Below are 17892 nucleotides of genomic sequence, written 5' to 3'. Positions count from 1 at the left end.
TCTTGGACCCAGCGGGATAATCCGAGAGCCTGCCGGAACTGACTAGATTGTGGCAGCCATTCGTGTCCTTGAGCCCTTTTATTTTTTTTCTCACTTTCACCATTCTTTTTCATCGGCCATTACTTTTTTTTCCTCTTCCTTGGTCATGTTATGCTCAAGCACGATGACCGCAAATTTTCTGTCTTTCTCTTTTCCACCAGTTGATTTTTTTTCCAGACCTCTGATTGAAAACCCAACATAGGAAAATAAGGTTACAATGGGCCAAATTCACATTAAACAATAGGCCATCAAGTCGAACCGTATACAGTGGCTCCAGATGGAACATGAATATTTTAGCATCCTCTGAATGACAATTAGTTATGCGAAAAGGTTAATTAAACAATTATTATTGAGTTGACGTCAGAAAGTGCAACCACAATGTTTCTTATGGACCACTCTGAGTTTCTCTTCGAACACGCTTTTGAAAACACAACTATATGGAGTCAGAATATTGATAATGAAGAAAACATGCCCTCTGACTTTTAAAGATTAAAAAAAAAATCACTGGTCAGAGGCAAGGAAATAATACAAGAACAAAGACAAAGTACCGAAATAACATAAAATAAAATAGAAAATAGAAACCCAAAATACCAGCACGGTCTATAAAACGGGCGCATCATCAAAATGTGAGCGTCTTACTTCCTTTTAATCAAAGAATCATTGACCTACAAAGGTAATATGTGGAAACATTTCCATTGGAGGTAAGTAGTAGTAAAAAGTAAACTCCAAGTACTTTGGAGCAATTGTGACATTACCAGTGGGGGGCCAGAAACTCTGAGAGGCCATTTGTCCAAGTTTTCTGCACTTGACACACCCTGAAGACAACACTTCAGCTCTGCACTGATTTATTGTTTCTTTATTTGGATTGGATGTCCAACGTTGATTCAGCAGCTTGCCATGCGTGTGTCCAAAGTTGTATGTATTTATTTATTTATTCAACCACGAACCGCGGTTATTGGTACATCCATCACTGTGAACGTTATCACACCATCTGTTCCACACATGACTTCCAATGTGTTCCGATTTGGAAGCTTTTTTTTTTTCAAATATGAAACAATGGAAACATTCCAAAACCATGCATGCTAGGTTGAGCGAACACTCTAAATTGTCCAGAGTTGTGGCGAAGTGTAAATGGCTGCGATTGGCTGGCACCCAGTTTCAGGGTGCACCCCGCCTATTGCCCAGAGACCCTCGTGAGGATGAGCAGTTCGAATGATGGATGGATGGAATGGCTAGAAATTGAAATAATGAGTTACAGGGCCAAATTCATGCCATCATAAAATCATGCTTTAATTATGCCTCAATTGTCAATACTGAAGGGGAACTGGAGCCTTAATAACAAATAAAAGTTGTTATACGAGAACTGACATAGGATGTCACATACAAAAAAAAACCCCAAAACAAACAAATTGACCAACATGAGTGGATGATAGCGTTGACTTGTTGGTGAAAGTATTCAAGTGATGGCATTGGTAAAGAATGATGGCTGCAAAGACACAACTAGGAGACATGGGGGATGAGAATATTGAGTGTTGAAGAAGCGGAGACAACTAAATCCTGATCAAGAATTAAAAAAAATAAATCACGGCCATCTAGAAAAAAAGCTACGAAAGGGCAAAAAAATAAAAGAAAAAATCCAAGAGGTGGCGTCAATCAGGCTTGTGAAAATAGAACTCGAGAAGGACAAATGTAATGATAACGAAGTTCACCTTGAACTATTTTCCAGTCAATCACACGCAGTATAGATAACTATGTAAACGCTGATTCACACCTGCATGGACAATTTAGAATCTTCACTGAACCTGACATGAATGGTTTTGGAATGTGAAACTGTGGGACATGCAAACTCCAAACAGAAAGGAACCTCGACGTGAAAGCCACACAAAATTAGCACCAACTTGCTGGATCAAAAACGCAAATGAACGAGTCATTTGCATTAAATTTCTTATGATGTTTGAGTCATTTCTGATGTTTGCTGTTTCTGCATCAACGGACAGTTAGGACGGCGGAAAAAATTCGTTGGCACCGCCCTACCCACTCTTGAGGACTTGCACACTGCAAGAATCAAGACAAGGGCACGGAAAATCCTCCTGGATCCCCCGCACCCTGCCCACCACCTTTTCCAGCTACTCCCCTCAGGCAGACGCTACAGATCCAGTAGACACTTAAACAGCTTCTTCCCTCTAGCCATTAACTCCTTAAACAGTCACTGACGTAGTCACTCTTCTTGTACTACAAATACTGCTACTGGTCACTCTAAAATGGTTCAATGATTTGTTGTTTACGATGATACTAATGCAGCGTGTTATACCGGAGACAAATTCCTTGTGTGTTCTACATACTTGGCCAATAAAGATGATTCTGATTCTGATTCTGATTCTGATGTGTTGCCAAGGAAACAGCCTTCTATAAGGTGTCATAAACAGCAAAATGCCCATTTTCATTCACCTTCCGCTAAAGAGGGTGTAAATGCTCCTAAGTGATTTTTTAATTTCAATTCTAGAAACAGAATACTTGACATAAACCAAAATCAACCCATAACAGTAGTTGCTTCCTTTACCGCGTGTCCACTTCACGTCTCGCCGTGTTAATATGTTGAGCTCAAAGAGGAGTTAGCAGTAAAAAAACAGTGACAGGTTGCCAGGAAATCCCAGGATTTACTCTGTCAGGACGTGGCTATCAAGTCTGTGATTTATTTCAACAGCCTTTGTGAGGAAAGACAATTTCCCTTTAGCTCATTTCTTTTGGCCATGTATAAGCCATTATACTGTATTTTAATAAATCAAACCAAAAGTACAGTACTTGCAAAATCAACATGAGCTAATCATTTGTCTGTAAATTCACACCTTCAACATTTAGTGTTATGCTGGCTGTCTTGAAAGTAGGAGAATGGCATAATATATTGGCCGACGAAATGTTCAGTTGTGTGCAACGTTTGTCTAAACACATTAAATTTATGCTCTACACGAAAAGTTCAACGTGCCGTATGCTTAGCTGTCCATCTTGTATTTTTGTCCCGCTTCACTTGAACAATGTACTCTCTTTGCACCAAAAAAAAAAAGCAGCGAGAGCAGGTAGCATACACATGCAGCAGACTGTGTCAGACTCCCCAAATTCTTGCCGTTCTGCAACAATAAACAGCTAAGCGAGAGTAACCCGGGAAAGACATTGTCAACCAACGCTTGGTTTGTCAGCAGAAAGCGGATGTGTTTTTGTGCACGTGTGTGTGTGCAAATCAAATGTGAAAGCGAAAATAATTGGAAGAGATTTCAAGTTTGCTTTGCAAGGCTGACAACTGAAGTGACTTAAAGAAGACATGTGGATGTCTGTGAGTGATTTGCATGCATTTTATATTTTGCCGGCATACAGGTTGTAATAAAATTCACATGTGCTCCCCCTTCATTTTAGCCTTTACAAGTGCGCGTGTATATTTCAGTCCGCAGCTTCACACAGTTTAGGATCTTGCCAATGCCCAATTTGTACACGGCGCACGTCAGCATGAGATTTGAAAAGTGAACCTTTTCACTCCCACAGCAAATCCGTCAACCTCCCCCAAAAAGTGCATTTCTGAAGCGCATCTGCTTTTTATCACTTCGTGGAAACTTATAGCCAGGGAATTAATCCGGTTTCCATGAGATGATACTCCAAACCAGTAGAAATGTTTTCCTTATGTCTAATCAGTTAATGACGCTGGAAAAAAACCCCCAACAAAACAATAAGAGCATTGAGAGAATTCAGGCGGCCACCGAGGTTTAAACACTGATCACGTGTGTGTGTGTGTGTGTGTTTATTTCAGGACAAAGTGTTCATAATAATAATAATAATGATGATATTAACCCCGGGCGGCCTGGTGTACCAGTTGTTAGCGTGTCGACCTCACAGTGCAGAGGTACCTAGTTCGATTCCGGCACCGGCCTTCCTGTGTGGAGTTTGCAGAATCTCCCCGTGCCTGCGTGGGTTTTCTCCGGGTACTCCGGTTTCCTCCTGTTGGAGGAAAGTGGCCTTCTTTCCTCCGCGTGTTCGTTGATTTCAGATGATGAGGATGTTGGTTATCCAAATACAGGCTGGAGTTGATGAACAGTACCTTCAAAGGGTTTATTGGCAGAATATTCCAGGCACCCATGGTTTACAGACAATGGCTGCGATCGCGAGTGCCCAGGAGGAAGGGATTCACAACATATTTCTTTCATCAGAAGGGCGGTACCGAGATTATGGTGCAACCTCGAGACTTCAGTGTCTCCTAAACCGATTCTTAGCTTGTATCAAACCGTCTCCAGTAAGCAGTGTATCAAGGCTAACAGGTGGCTCCAAGGACGCGCTTGGTTTACTGCAGGCATGAAAATGTTATACAGGCTAGACTAAATATGGCGCAAGACACATATCATTGCAACGCCGCTCGTTCCTACCGACTGCTGTCAGGCTGCTGAATAAAAAAATAAAATGATGTGAAAAGCAATTGTAACTAGCACAGCCACCTTATCTATATCTATATTTATATTGCACTTAATTGAACGGTGTGCATTGAAACTGTAACATTTATTTTGTGAATACAAACCCTTTGTTTTTCTTCTTTCTTCTTTCTACCCACAATGTTGCTGCTGTAGACTGTAAATTTCCCCAGTGTGGGACAAATAAAGGATATCTTATCTTATTATTTTAAGCAACTATTGTTAAGAAACACAAACGGCCACAGCAGAGGTTTCACTCGACTAAAAATGAGCAGAAGTCACCCTTCACTCCCACATTCCAAAAAACATGCATGGCAGGCTGATTGGGCACGCAAAATTGTCCCCAGGTGTGAGTGTGAGCGTGGATGGTTGTTCGTCTCTGTGTGCCCTGCGATTGGCTGGCAACCTGTTCAGGGTGTCCCCCCGCCTACTGCCTGAAGACGGCTGGGATAGGCTCCAGCATGCCCCGAGACCCTTGTGAGGATAAAGTGGATCAGAAAATGGATGGATGGATATGAACCCCAGAGCACAATCCTTTCTTTGAGGTCCACTGCGTGATGCTAGTTGTTGGGTCAATAAGACATGATGCTAGTTATCGGATCAACGAGACAATCTATTTAATGTCAACCTGCCAGGTTGACTTACAAAAAGGACACAGTTCATCCATCCATCCATTTTCCGAACCGCTTGATCCTCACTAGGGTCGCGGGGGGTGCTGGAGCCTATCCCAGCCGTCTCCGGGCAGTAGGCGGGGGACACCCTGAATCAGTTGCCAGCCAATCGCAGGGCACACAGAGACGAACAACCATCCACGCCCACACTCACACCTAGGGACAATTTAGAGCATCCAATCAGCCTGCCATGCATGTTTTTGGAATGTGGGGGGGAAACCGGAGCACCCGGAGAAAACCCACGCAGGCCCGGGGAGAACATGCAAACTCCACACAGGGAGGCCGGAGCTGGAATCGAACCCGGTACCTCTGCACTGTGAAGCCGACGTGCTAACCACTGGACTAACGGGCCGCCCGGACACAGTTCATTTAAAAAAAAGAAAAAAGCCATTATTTTCAAATACACTTCTGTATAACAGATGCACAGTAGTTGGGTTTCTGCTACCAGAGTTCCCAGTACATCAGAGCACTTCCATATGTCTTAAAATAAACGTCTCAAACATTTTGGTGAGACTCCTCTCGACAGTACCATGCAAGACGAGCATCAACGTGCCTTTGAAGCTCTTATTAGAAGGTCAAATACAGTAACATGATGACAGTACTGCAATCCACAGTCGCTCGGAAAAGGGAACAAAGAGACCAACACATGCATGTGTAATTGACAGTCACCAGATACTCTCATCGACATATCTCGGGACTATCCAAGAAAACCAGCAGAGACAAAGAATCTCCACAGTAAAATGCGGTGGCAAATGTGGACAGTAAAATACATTCTTATCATATTCCAGTAAGTCATATTTCAACCGTTTGCATACAGGCCTCCAGACTAAGAAACCAAAATGGGAGGGCAGCAGTGAATGAGAAGGCCAAAAGTCGCATGTCTTTCTTGGATTTGAAACAACCCAGCACATGCAGGCTTTAAGTTGACTAAGAGGACCACTGTAAACAAATCCTTGACTAAACCTTGCGCATACCTTTGAAGTGGCCGAGTCTACGCGATACCATCGCAGAGCTTTGACACATCCTCAGAAACCAGGCACTCTTGTGTGTCACTTTCGCTTTGTCGTGGTATTCTGCGGGCAACTGAGACACATTGAAGACAGATGTAGAGTTCTCTCTCGGATTCTTTGAGGCACCCTGCATACGGGCCAAAGAATATCTATGCCAATGGCAAAGGTGAGACTGACAGATGGAGAGACACGAGGGATGAAACCCAAGACATATTTGACAAGTAAGCCGCTTTGAGTGGGGACAAATAAAACCAGAAAGGAAGTTGATAGGCAGAAGGCACCAACTTACGATGGAGAGCAGTGGTTAAAAGAATGCATGGATGGATGCATGGATGGTCGGATGGGCACACAAGAGAGTGCGGATAGGGAGAAGGGAGACTTTTTTCCAGTGAGGTGTTGAGCTGTTAAGACGGGTAACACGTTACAGATGTAAGCTATTAGCTCATTGTTTGTGTGTGTGCGTGTGTGTGTGTGTGTGTGTGTGGCAGGGCTGTTTTTGTCCTTTGCAATTTCAGCGCATGATGGACTTGAATGGGCTGTGACCACTTTGCAATCTGTTGATTGATGGCACTGCTATTATGCTTATTATAAAATCATAATGCTTGTTTTTCCAACAGTCACACAAAGATTATTTTTGACTAACGTCATGTGCCTTTTAAATTAAAAAAAAAAAAAAATTAAATAAATCTGCAACTCTTACACTAGTATAGACTTGCATGACATCATTCCAAATACATTCGACCCTCCCATTTAGAATCGGGTGAAATGCGTCAGGGAGGCGTCAAAACTGAGCATGATAAACGAAGCATCATCTTTATTCAGCCTTTTTTTTTTTTCCACATTAAAATCTAATTCTCGCTGTGACACCTACAGACACGTCGAAGTCACATGTTGCTACATGTAAGCGTAAACTGTGTTGCGCTGACAAGTTTGACAAGTTAGCCCGCGCCACACATCCTCCCATCATGACCGCCTGTCATCCCGAAGTTAGACTTTTTTCCTCACTCCAGCCCTGGAATGAGCACAGAGTGATAAGCCTGACAGGCGGCAGAGTGCGAGTTGGTGCCTTTGTGTATATGTGTCGAAACCAGATGGCTTCTCCTGTTAGCATGTGTGTGAGTGAAGGGCGGCCAACAGATACTGTACGCAGGTTTTAAGGTTAAGATGTCACGCTCACAGCAGACCTCTTTGTTTGAACACGAGAGATTGTAAAGGATGGATCCTCAATCACAATGCTTGCTACAAGCGCAAAAGATAGAATTTCTTATTCTGCCTCTATTTAGTAGTAGTAACAGGGCTCGAGAAGGAGATTATCAATATTCAGACTGTCTGAACTGAATCATTTTATCATCACAATTAATACCTGAGGATGTTTTATTAAGAGGAAAAATAAGAATGCTTTCGAAGTTTACTGTACTGTACGTTCTACTGGACTGTTTGTGTGTAGCGTCTTGATGTGCTGGCCTGTTCCTTATCAGTCCTGTAGGTGGCGGTAATGTGGTTTCAACTGCCACATGCAGCAATTTCTTTCACTGCAGCTCTGTTTGACTAAAATGATAAGCTAGGTAGTGTTCTACAAAGTAGCTAGTCAACACGCAATCCATAGCCTTTTGACGGGAAAGAAAATACAGCAATCACTTTAAACAAAAAAAAAATATTTGTGCCAGCATAGTGTTTCTCTCTCAGTTACCAACTTGAATACTAAAACAGATTTTTGTGGTAAGTGTACAGTAAATAGAGTTAAGCCTAAATTGATCTGTATAAACATTTTCAAAGCCGTCATAAAAAAAATGTACAAAGACATAATTTTTGATACTTTAATAAAAGGATCGTGACCCACATTTTTGGGTAAAATGTTAGTTTCAGTCACAGTGACTAACAAATTCAGACATGATGTAACACCATATAAAAGTTATCAAAGAATACAGAACAGAGCAGCATCATGTTTAACAGTTCCTGCCCTCATTATATTTGTTCGGTTTGCTGCTCTCGGTTTTCGCACATCCATCATCAGCCTCAACATTCTCCGGCTTGCAGCTTCATCTTCCCGCATGCTGTTCTTCCTCGTTATTTTCCGAGTCAAAGCCTCGCTCCTTGCTCTGTCCTTATCTTTGCCTTCACTGTATCACTCATGTCTCAGCTTGTGCGTCACTGTTTTCTACTCCCGGCAGCTCCGATGTTTTATGTCGGCTTGTTGAAATTGCGCTCATCATCAGTGAGCTTTATGAACGCTTCAAATACACTGTAGAAGGCTAATAATCTTTTATAATGACTTTTAGTTGTTGCAGTGTCAAATATTAAGGACACACATTTCTGCGAGAAGATCCAAGGCAGATTTTACCGTTTGACGCCTTAAATAATTTCCAATTAAAAAAAAATGTTGGTGAGGGTGTTTTTGCTTTCAAGTAGATGCTACATTAATTTGAGAATGTTATTTGAGCACAAAAAATAACACAGTGCTAAAGTTATTGTAAACACAAAACTGAGCACCCCGAAACGTCTGATCCGAGAATCGCCCCGCTAACAACATTTACATGTTGTCTAGCAATCGCGAACTACACAAATTTGATGTCATCCATTTTAAAAACACACCCGCGACCTTTACAGATTTTGCGAACTGCAAGTCACAATATCAATGTCTTTGGTGATTAAAAAAAAAAGAAAACCTCATCATGTAGCCATGTAAAGTACCCCACAGGTGTTAAATTGTTTTCCTAAAATTCAGTCCCGTGATTGACAAGTGATGAATCCAGGTTGTTCCCTGCCTCTCGCCCTAAGTCAGCCTTTCAGTGATCCAGAGCAGAATAGGTGGCAAAGAAAATGGAAGGGGATTTTTTTGTGTTTTTGTCTGCAAAGCTGCACTGATAGACATGGTGTCAAAGAGGATATTCGGCCCCTATGGTTCAATCAGTCAGTGCTCCACTGAGTGGCGAGGGACTACTTGTTCAACGTTGAGTTTTGTGTGTGTGTGTATCATCCGAGTGATGAGAGATGGTTGGAAAGCTGATCAGTCCAAAGACTCTGAGGATTTTGCATTCCAATGACAGCTTCTCTCTCCGTGCTGTATCCTTGAGAGTGTCAACAAAACTCCGTGTTGTTTTCTTTGCAAAGGCAGTAGTTTGGATCACGGTCGATAATACAAATGTATTGGATGTGTAAAAATGATTGAATCAATGATCAATCAATGCAGTGCTCTCCTATAATGTATTTTGTGATGATTATTTTTGTGGTTTGGTACCAGTGCACTATACAAATTGCATTTTAGGGTAATCGCAGCTAATGCTTTCGTGTGATGGATGGATCGGTGAATGCAAGGATAAACAGATCATAGATAGGGTTGTTTGGATTGCTTGTGTTTCTCTTTTGATCACTTCTGTATTTCATGATGATGATGCAATAGAGCTGAGCGCTGCAATCAAATATTTTTCCAAATAAAACACTCAAGATCATAGTGACAGCTTTTTCCACAACTGAATGGGGACAGAGTAGGACGTTTGTAACACACTAAATGGGTCTGCATTGGATTTGTTTAGATTTCAGTAAAATAAAGAAATTAGTCGGTTCTATTGTGTGCGTGTGTGTGTGTGTGTGTGCATATCATCCACAGAGGAAACGCCCATGTCAAGTTGAACTTGAGTTCAACTTGCTCTTTGCCACTCCTGCTGAGTTTTTGCAACAACCTTTTAGACATTAAAGCTGCTGCCAGATTGGGTCAGGGGTAACCAGGTGCACAAGCTCTCTCCTGCAACCACTTGAATAGATAAGCGAATATGTGGGAGCCTCTAATCTGTATTGTATGTCATGCACATTTTTTTTTCTTTCACTTTACCCAGCATGATTTAGTATTATTGGATGTAAAGTGCACGCTCGATGTTATTCTTGCAGTGGGAGTTATGTTTCCTGGTCTTGGTTCAGTGGCTTTCCCCCTTTTTTTATTTTTTTTTGAGGGTATGATTTACTGTGGGGCTTTATCAGGCAAGGAACCGTATTTGGTAAATTCAATTTAATTGTAAAATAGACCCGAGGAGCCTTATTATAAGGCAAAATAAGAGTGTTTTATAAGGCAATCAACAGAAAGAAAAAATGTCATCAATACAGCTGGTATCGTGAAATGTAATACTGTATTATAAAATTGAATTATATTATGAGGATACATCAACAAGCCTTGAAATGTTCTCCAATCATTATGTAGCTATGTAAAACTTCAAGGCACACACACAATAATATATATATATACTGTATATATATATATATATATATATATGTGTGTGTGTGTGTGTGTGTGTATAGCAAAAAATAAATAAAATAAAATCCCCAAAGTACTCAACATTTCATACAAGGCAGAGCTCTCTTGAATGAATGATTAGTCGACTCCAACAGCAGTCGTTAAGTAGGATTACATATGCGCTACTGATTTGGTGAGTAAAACAATGTCGACATGTGCATGCCCACAGGAATTCTGTTCACAAGTGCAACGATATATCTGACTAAAACGAATTCCAGGTAAATCCGTTAGTGGGGCTTGTTCTGAGTGAAGACCACATGTGCCTGGACTTCCATGGAAAAAGTTGAATCACGAGGATGCTATTTGCTGTGAGTGCAAAGTTGAGAAAATATAACAAACCATTGGGAAGAAATTAGTCACTTATGCTTTGACACTAATGTACTGCGCTCCTAACCTTCAACTTTTCTACACCTCTCTGAGTTCCTCTGCCCCTACACACCAGCCCGGCGCTTCAGGTCTGCAGACTAGACATTATTAGAAGTACCAAGAACGAAGCGGAGGCTCAGAGGGGATCGAGCCTTTTCCGTTGCTCCGTCTCTTTTGAATGACCTCCCGCTGAACATTCGGCAAGGCCCCTCGCTGCCCATCTTTAAGACTCGTCTCAAAACTCATTTGTATTCTTTGGCATTTGCCTCGGCAGTTTTACTGTTTTGGGCTTTCTCCTGTCTTCATTATTAATTTATCGTTTTATTGTTGTATATATGATATTTGCTCCATGTACAGCTCTTTGTATACAGCGATGGTTGTTTTAAAGTAAATACAGGTGAGTTGAGTTGAGTTGAGTATGAAGTACAGTCCCTGAAATCGACACCTGGGTAAATAAACTAAACAGACCAAAACTAGAAAAAGCAAACGTTTAGATTTTTAATTACATTTTCATTTATTCTCATTTCACTTTCTCTCTTGAGTTTACTTTTGTAGTTTACAGTTGTTAAAGAGCTGTGTGTTGGCTAATGAGCGACGTTAGCTAGCACATGCTAGCCTGACCATCACATTAGCCATATGCTTAAACAAGCTCAGGATAGCTAAAATTACGCTGACGTTTTGACTTTAGACCGCCACAACAAACTTCACTGTTGTCAAATCTAGAGGAGTAAGAGAGAAAGTTGCCAGAAAATTAAAGTACAATTAAAATACAGATTTGTGACATTTGTTCATAAGTACAGTTAACAAAAAAGAAGTACAGTAATTGTAATCTGGTACTTTACAATTTAGTAATCTGAATGATTTTTCTTGTATATGCAGATCTACTGTCCACCAACAGGTCTTCTATCTTCAGTGGGCATCATGGCCAACTCTCACTCTCAACCGTCTATCTGGATGAGTACCGTGACCGTCTCTTCCTGGGGGGCAAAGACGTCATGTACTCTCTCCTCCTGGGACCAGGCAGGAGCGAGTCCAAAGAGGTAACGTTCCAATTACTCGATCATATACTTGATAATAAAGCAAAACACACGTAATCCCTATTATGACTTGATCGTCCCTTGTGAACCCAATGAATGGACTGGCGCTCTTTTATAAGGCAACAAACCAAACGTGGTAACATAAACGAGAATCAAAATAGACACCGCACGCCTCACTCAAACTTAGAACCATCTAATTATTTTCCTGTTTATTATAAAAAAGGTAATAATGTTAATTAGGGCGGTACCTATTGAATATTTTTCGAATCGATTATTCAAATGATCGGAGAACATTTTATTTTGCATTAAAGTGTTTTACGATACACATTTTTTCCATTTACTGTTTATTAAACAATTATTGTTTTGGTTTTTTGGTGGTTGAAAAAAAACCCCTCTTTTGTGTTCATGTCTGACTTCATGACGGATGACAGAAGTCAGAGAAAAATGACCGGTGAGAGGCCGAAGTCACAAGAGTTGGACAGCAACGGAACTAAATGATTACTTCATTCTTCAAATAGTTGTTTATTAATTTGACACTCGATCAGTTGTCGATTCATGATTTAATTTTGACACCACTTATGAGAATACGATAATGTAATGAATACACTTCATCAGATAACTTATGACCTGGCAAGTGTATGGTCGGCCAAAATGTTACAGAAACAGGTTGTACCCTCCATGAATGATCATATGCTCAATAAAAAAATGCAGCGACATGAAGTTGCACTCAAATAAATCAAGTCCCCCGATTGAACAGTAGGCGATCATTACATTGGAGCATTCATCCAATTCACTATAACCATAACAAGTGCTTAATTATTTGGTCAGTTTATCTTTAATGAATACCGTGCCGTGATTTGAAACATGAAGCATGAGTGTGTCCTAACAGATATACTATGAAAGCGAAACTAAACAAAACAAAACAAAAAAAAAAGAGAGTAAATGATTACGTTAACAGGAACGGCTGGGTTTCTTTTGCGAGGCGCCATCCCTATCCCAATTTTGGCATCTCTCCATGCGAGGCCTTCTCCAATGTGGAATCAATTAACTGACAAAAGATGTTTGATTTTGAAACTCAACTGCTTGAACATTCATCTTGGGAACAACTGCTGTGTTTATGTCACCGCAGGGGCACACTGCGGGTGGGGTCGGGGGGAATAGCGAATTTAATTTCTGATTCCAATGGCCCAACACAGACAGGCATGTCCTCAACAATTATTAGGAAATCGTACATTGAGACCAAGATCTCTATCTTGATTCGTGTGTCAGTGGGACGCTCTTATGAAACAAGATATATTACACATCTTGGTTTAATTTGAAGTTAGGAGGGCCATGCTTTGTTATCAGTCCTGAAAACGTAGAAGAGTTCTTACACCTGCGCTTTACTTCACGCGGAGTCATCTTGGAGTGTTTCACATCTCAGTGGGGATGGATGAGTCGAACTCAAAAGTTCAACTTTCTGTGCCTTTTTCCACTCGAGTCCAAAAATCTCGTCATATTTTGAATGCATCGTTCGACGAGTGATGCGAAACAACAATGAATGAGAAGGATGTACTCCGTCCTGTATTAACTTTTGTTGGCCATCATAGTAAGGCACAATTTACATGGCGTGGGACCGAAGAACGAAAGAAAATGAGCTGCCGCTGTCAAATGGACACTGTGGAGGATAATCGTTTTAAAGTTAAGGCGCACGATTAGCGTGCATTTATTTTTTGTCATTTATTCGTCATCAATCCTCAAAACTAACAACCGCATGGAAATGACTTATCTGTTTGACCAATCAACCACCAGCAGTGGTTTATGTCACCTATACAGTGTAAATTTGGCACTTCTGAAAAAGTCTAAGCTGTCTTTGCCAATGGAAAAGCATTAGTAGGATAACGTTCCGATCAATAAATCAATATCAGACACAATGCAACATGGTACTTGACTGAACTATGATTTATAAAATGGAGACTTGAACACTTCTTGGAGCAGAACAAAGACTACAATGTTGGTTTCACTTTAGACAGTCAACTTTTCGTCTTTCTTTTTTGGCAGTTTACGCAATTCATCTCATTGGCTCAATTACGCAAAGTGTGCTGCCGCAAATGAAACGGATCTGTTTCGTGTAAAAATCTATTTTCCCCTATGGATCAAAACACCAATGTTTGGAAAGAGGTAGTGTGTAGACCACAAGTCCTTGGTTTCCATACATAATTACAGCAATACGTAAAATAAACATTGATTCAGCTGTTTTCACAGTTGGTAGAAAATAACTGTCAGGATAGAGACCATATCATGATTGCATGATTTATATTAAAGCAGCACAGTTAAACCTGTGGTTATCACATCTTCCTCACAGTCAACATTTCTGAGCTTGAATCTCAGCTCTGACCTTTCTCTGTTGAGTTTGCATGTTCAGGCTTCCTCACACATCCCCAAAATTGAGAAAATACATGTCCCATAGGTGTGAATGTGAGTGTCAATGTTATATATATGCCTTGGTGTACTTGACCTCCTTCCCAAACATTGGCTGGGCTAGGCTCCAGTTTCCTACGACCCCGAATGGGTGGCTGGATGTTTGCAAACTGAAGTGAGATGATTCATTCAGTAATTAGACAGAGAAAGTGGGCAGCACATCGGGGTTGGAGTATGGCCGACTCGCAATCAAGCGTTTTGGGGTTCAGATTTGGGCTTAGGCCATCCTGCGCGGGGTTTGCACTTTCTCCCACATTCCAAAAATATGTATGTTAGGTTCATCGAAGACTCCACATTGCCCGTAGGTGTGAATGTGAGTGTGAATCGTTGTTTTTACATATGTGCCCTGCGGCTGTCGGGAGATTATTCCACTCTTCTCACCCAATGCAAGCTGGATAGGCTCCGGCTCACCCCTGACTCTGATGAGGACAAGCATTATAGAAAATACCGTATTTTCCGTGCTTCGGGGTATAAGGCACACTTTCAATGGATGACCTATTATAAAACTGTTTTCATATATAGGGGGCACCGCATTATAAGGCACATAGAATAGACGCTAAAATAGTGACTGCAGTTGCGATGGGCATCCACTCGATAGAGCTATGCTAAAGGGAATACAATGCAATACAGCTTTATTTATATAGAGCTGTCACAACCGCTGCAGCTGTAACAAAATGCATAACAGAACTTTTAAAATACTACGTCGAAGAAATCAGAATATTGATCCATATATGAGGCCCATCGGATTATAAGGTACACTGTCGACTTTTGAGAACATTGAATGCTTTTAGGCACGCCTTATTGTGCGGAAAATACGGTAGATGGATTAATGGTCAAGGAAAGTCTGATATGTGATTCTGAGTCAACAGCTGCAAGAGCACAGATAAAACAGAAAGCATCTAAGCAATGGTTTTGTGTCAGAGTTTAAGGGTGTGAATGTCATGAAATACAAGCAGGGCTGATCCAAGTTCTTCTGTTGTACAACTTGATTGAGTGCACACTGGTGCTTTTTGTTAAAACTCCAGTTTGTTTCAGCATCTGGCCCAAGAACAAAGATTGTGGGTCTTAATGGTTTTGGCTCACAGAGATGGTTTTGTTGCCAGATATCAGGTCAAGGTTGAAAAGAGCGAAAGGAGACGTGTTTGACTGTCCTTCACTTCTCATCCGTTTAAAACTCTCGACAGATTCAACACAACAACAGTGATCAAAGGACAGACACTTCCGACTGATGTCGGAGGATGGATTCAAATTTAGAGACCTTGTGGTGACATTTTGAGAGTTAAACAGGAAGGACCTTGGATGACTGGTGGAGGTCAGCCATATATCTCGCGGGGAGGAGATCTCGGAACAAAAAAGGGGGGATATTACAGTGCAGCAACAAGCCAAAGAAACGGTGCCAGATCTGAACTAGTCCAACTCCTGTTTATAGACTAGATATCTCCAATTTGTTTGAGTTGAGAATCAAATTGTCTCAATGAAAAACAATAGAATGACAAATGATGAGGTCGAGGGTCACCATTTTAAATCTTTCTTAAAACTACAAGAAAAGTTGTAAATTACATTATCAAACTCAGTTACTCACTGTCCCATATAATAACATTTAAATAACAATGCTCCCTTTAGCTTCGATGATGGACACTGAGTGTCGATAAAAGTGAAGAGAGGTAGTATTGCTGAGGAGAGAGTTGTGTTGTGCTTTTTAATGTGCCTTTAAAAAGTCCCGCATAATGGAATGAATGACTGCAGTGCAAACTCTGGTTTCTGTCTGAGGCACATTTTACCCTGCCGTTTAGGGGAATTTGTATTTGACAAGTCATTCAGTGCCAGCCAGTTTCAGATGCTTCCTTACCCTACCACGTGAATAAAGAAATACAAATACATCATGATGGCCTGGGATTGAGAGCCTGGATTCTTTTTTTTAAAAAAACCCCAAAAACATGAAAATAGCATTTTTGGTATTGACTGCGTTATATTACCTCCGGGTGGTTGGAGGTTCGACTGTGTTATGAGGGGACACCACCCGTGTGTGTGTGTATAACTTATACGGGCCTCTTTAACTCCCGTTGCTGAAATAAAAGATGTCTTATTTGCGGATTCCTCTGATCCCAGCTTCACGTTATCGTCTATTCTTAGCTTCTCTTTAATTCACCAAAATTGTGTCTACTGTTCATGAATTTTCCCAATGAGCTCCCTGTTGAAGTGTTTACTGTTCACATTTGTTACATTTGAAAACGTCTTGTACTGTTTTTGTTGTGGCACGACTTGTACTTTTTCTCGTGCCCTTTCCACTTATTTCTTACAAGAAAGGTTGGGAGTTTTTGTTTTTATTTGCTTGTACCTTATTAAGTGCAGTGTTATTTGTCATAAATGTTTATTCAGAGCACTTTAACACAACATCACTGCCTACATCACACCATTAGCCTAACATGAGTCCACTAATTTAATGATAACATTGGATGGGCTTACAAAATTAGCATCACTATCGCACTAATTTTAAACGACTTAATTTGATCATCGTGATAGCAGTAACACATACAAATTGGCCATCCAACAATACTCACAGGCAAACCTTGTCTCTGCTCAGTGTAAACTGAACTGCTGGAGCTCCAAAGTGATCATCAATCAACTCTAGCGGTGTCACATAACTGCTACCGTCAGGCTAAGGTGTGCACACCAGTGAGGGCAGCAGAGTATATGTCACATATACAGCTTCGGAAATTCAAATTAAAAAAAAAAAAACACTTTTTTTTTTTTTTTTTACAGCCACATATCCTGCCACTAAAACACACTGTTGCTTTGTGAACGGTCCAAACCAGCAATGGCATGACTCAGAGCAATTGCAAGCACCATTTCAGCATTTGGACTTCGGAGGCGTGCTAACTTCCGGGCACAAGTCTAACGCATACCAATAACACTTTAAAAATAGCAATCCGCTGAAAGTTTCCATAAATGACGTTTTAGATGATTATTTGCTCCAGTTATGTGAGTGTCAGCGACGCGATCAAAGCACCATATCTCATTTCAGTGAGCCATTTACTGTGTCACATTATGTGCGGGTCCGTGTCAACAGATGCTTATTTTGACACGCTCAACCCGACTTTGTTTAAAGAACAACAACCACAAACTAGAGCACAAAATCTTTATTGTCGCGTTTTATAAGGTTGAGCTCATGAAAACATTCAAGACAACCAATCATAAAACGATAATGAAAGGCAAATACAACTAGCTGCAATAAATGTTCCCACAAAGCTTTGTGACGGAGAGGCTGGCATCGCCTCATCGCCGGGTGTGGCGCATGGATGGCACAACTTCGTGACTCGCCGGGGAGCCAAGAAAAGAGAAAGACGGACAGACAAACTTACAAATACATCGACAATTCAGCTCGTAGGCATGGTTGTACATATATGTGTAGTTGAACCTCGTTACAATGTACCTCGAGGGAATCTGTACGTTATAACGGTAGTTCGTTGAAACCTTAACCAATAAAATGGCCACCAACTACAATGTATAATACAGTATGAGCACTTATAGATTTGTAAAAATGAACATATAATACAGTATAATCATGTCAATGTT

At 40.9% G+C, this 17892-nt stretch overlaps 1 protein-coding gene across 2 annotated transcripts in view; it reads left to right on the top strand.

Moving 5' to 3' along the window:
• The window catches only part of sema3g (semaphorin 3G), a 50113-nt gene that overhangs the window by 5876 nt on the left and 26345 nt on the right, over nt 1–17892 (top strand). For both annotated transcript variants that reach the window (XM_086105838.1, XM_086105829.1), the window contains exon 2: nt 11699–11859. In XM_086105838.1, the coding sequence (XP_085961964.1) occupies nt 11699–11859 (161 nt within the window). The remainder of the gene's footprint in view (nt 1–11698; nt 11860–17892) is intronic.

The sequence above is a fragment of the Hippocampus guttulatus genome, chromosome 1 (assembly GCF_054856545.1).
Source record: "Hippocampus guttulatus isolate MCC_2025c chromosome 1, RoL_Hgut_1.0, whole genome shotgun sequence".
Taxonomy (NCBI): domain Eukaryota; kingdom Metazoa; phylum Chordata; class Actinopteri; order Syngnathiformes; family Syngnathidae; genus Hippocampus; species Hippocampus guttulatus.
Note: the sequence above shows the minus strand (reverse complement) of the source record. Positions and strands in the feature narration are given on the sequence as shown.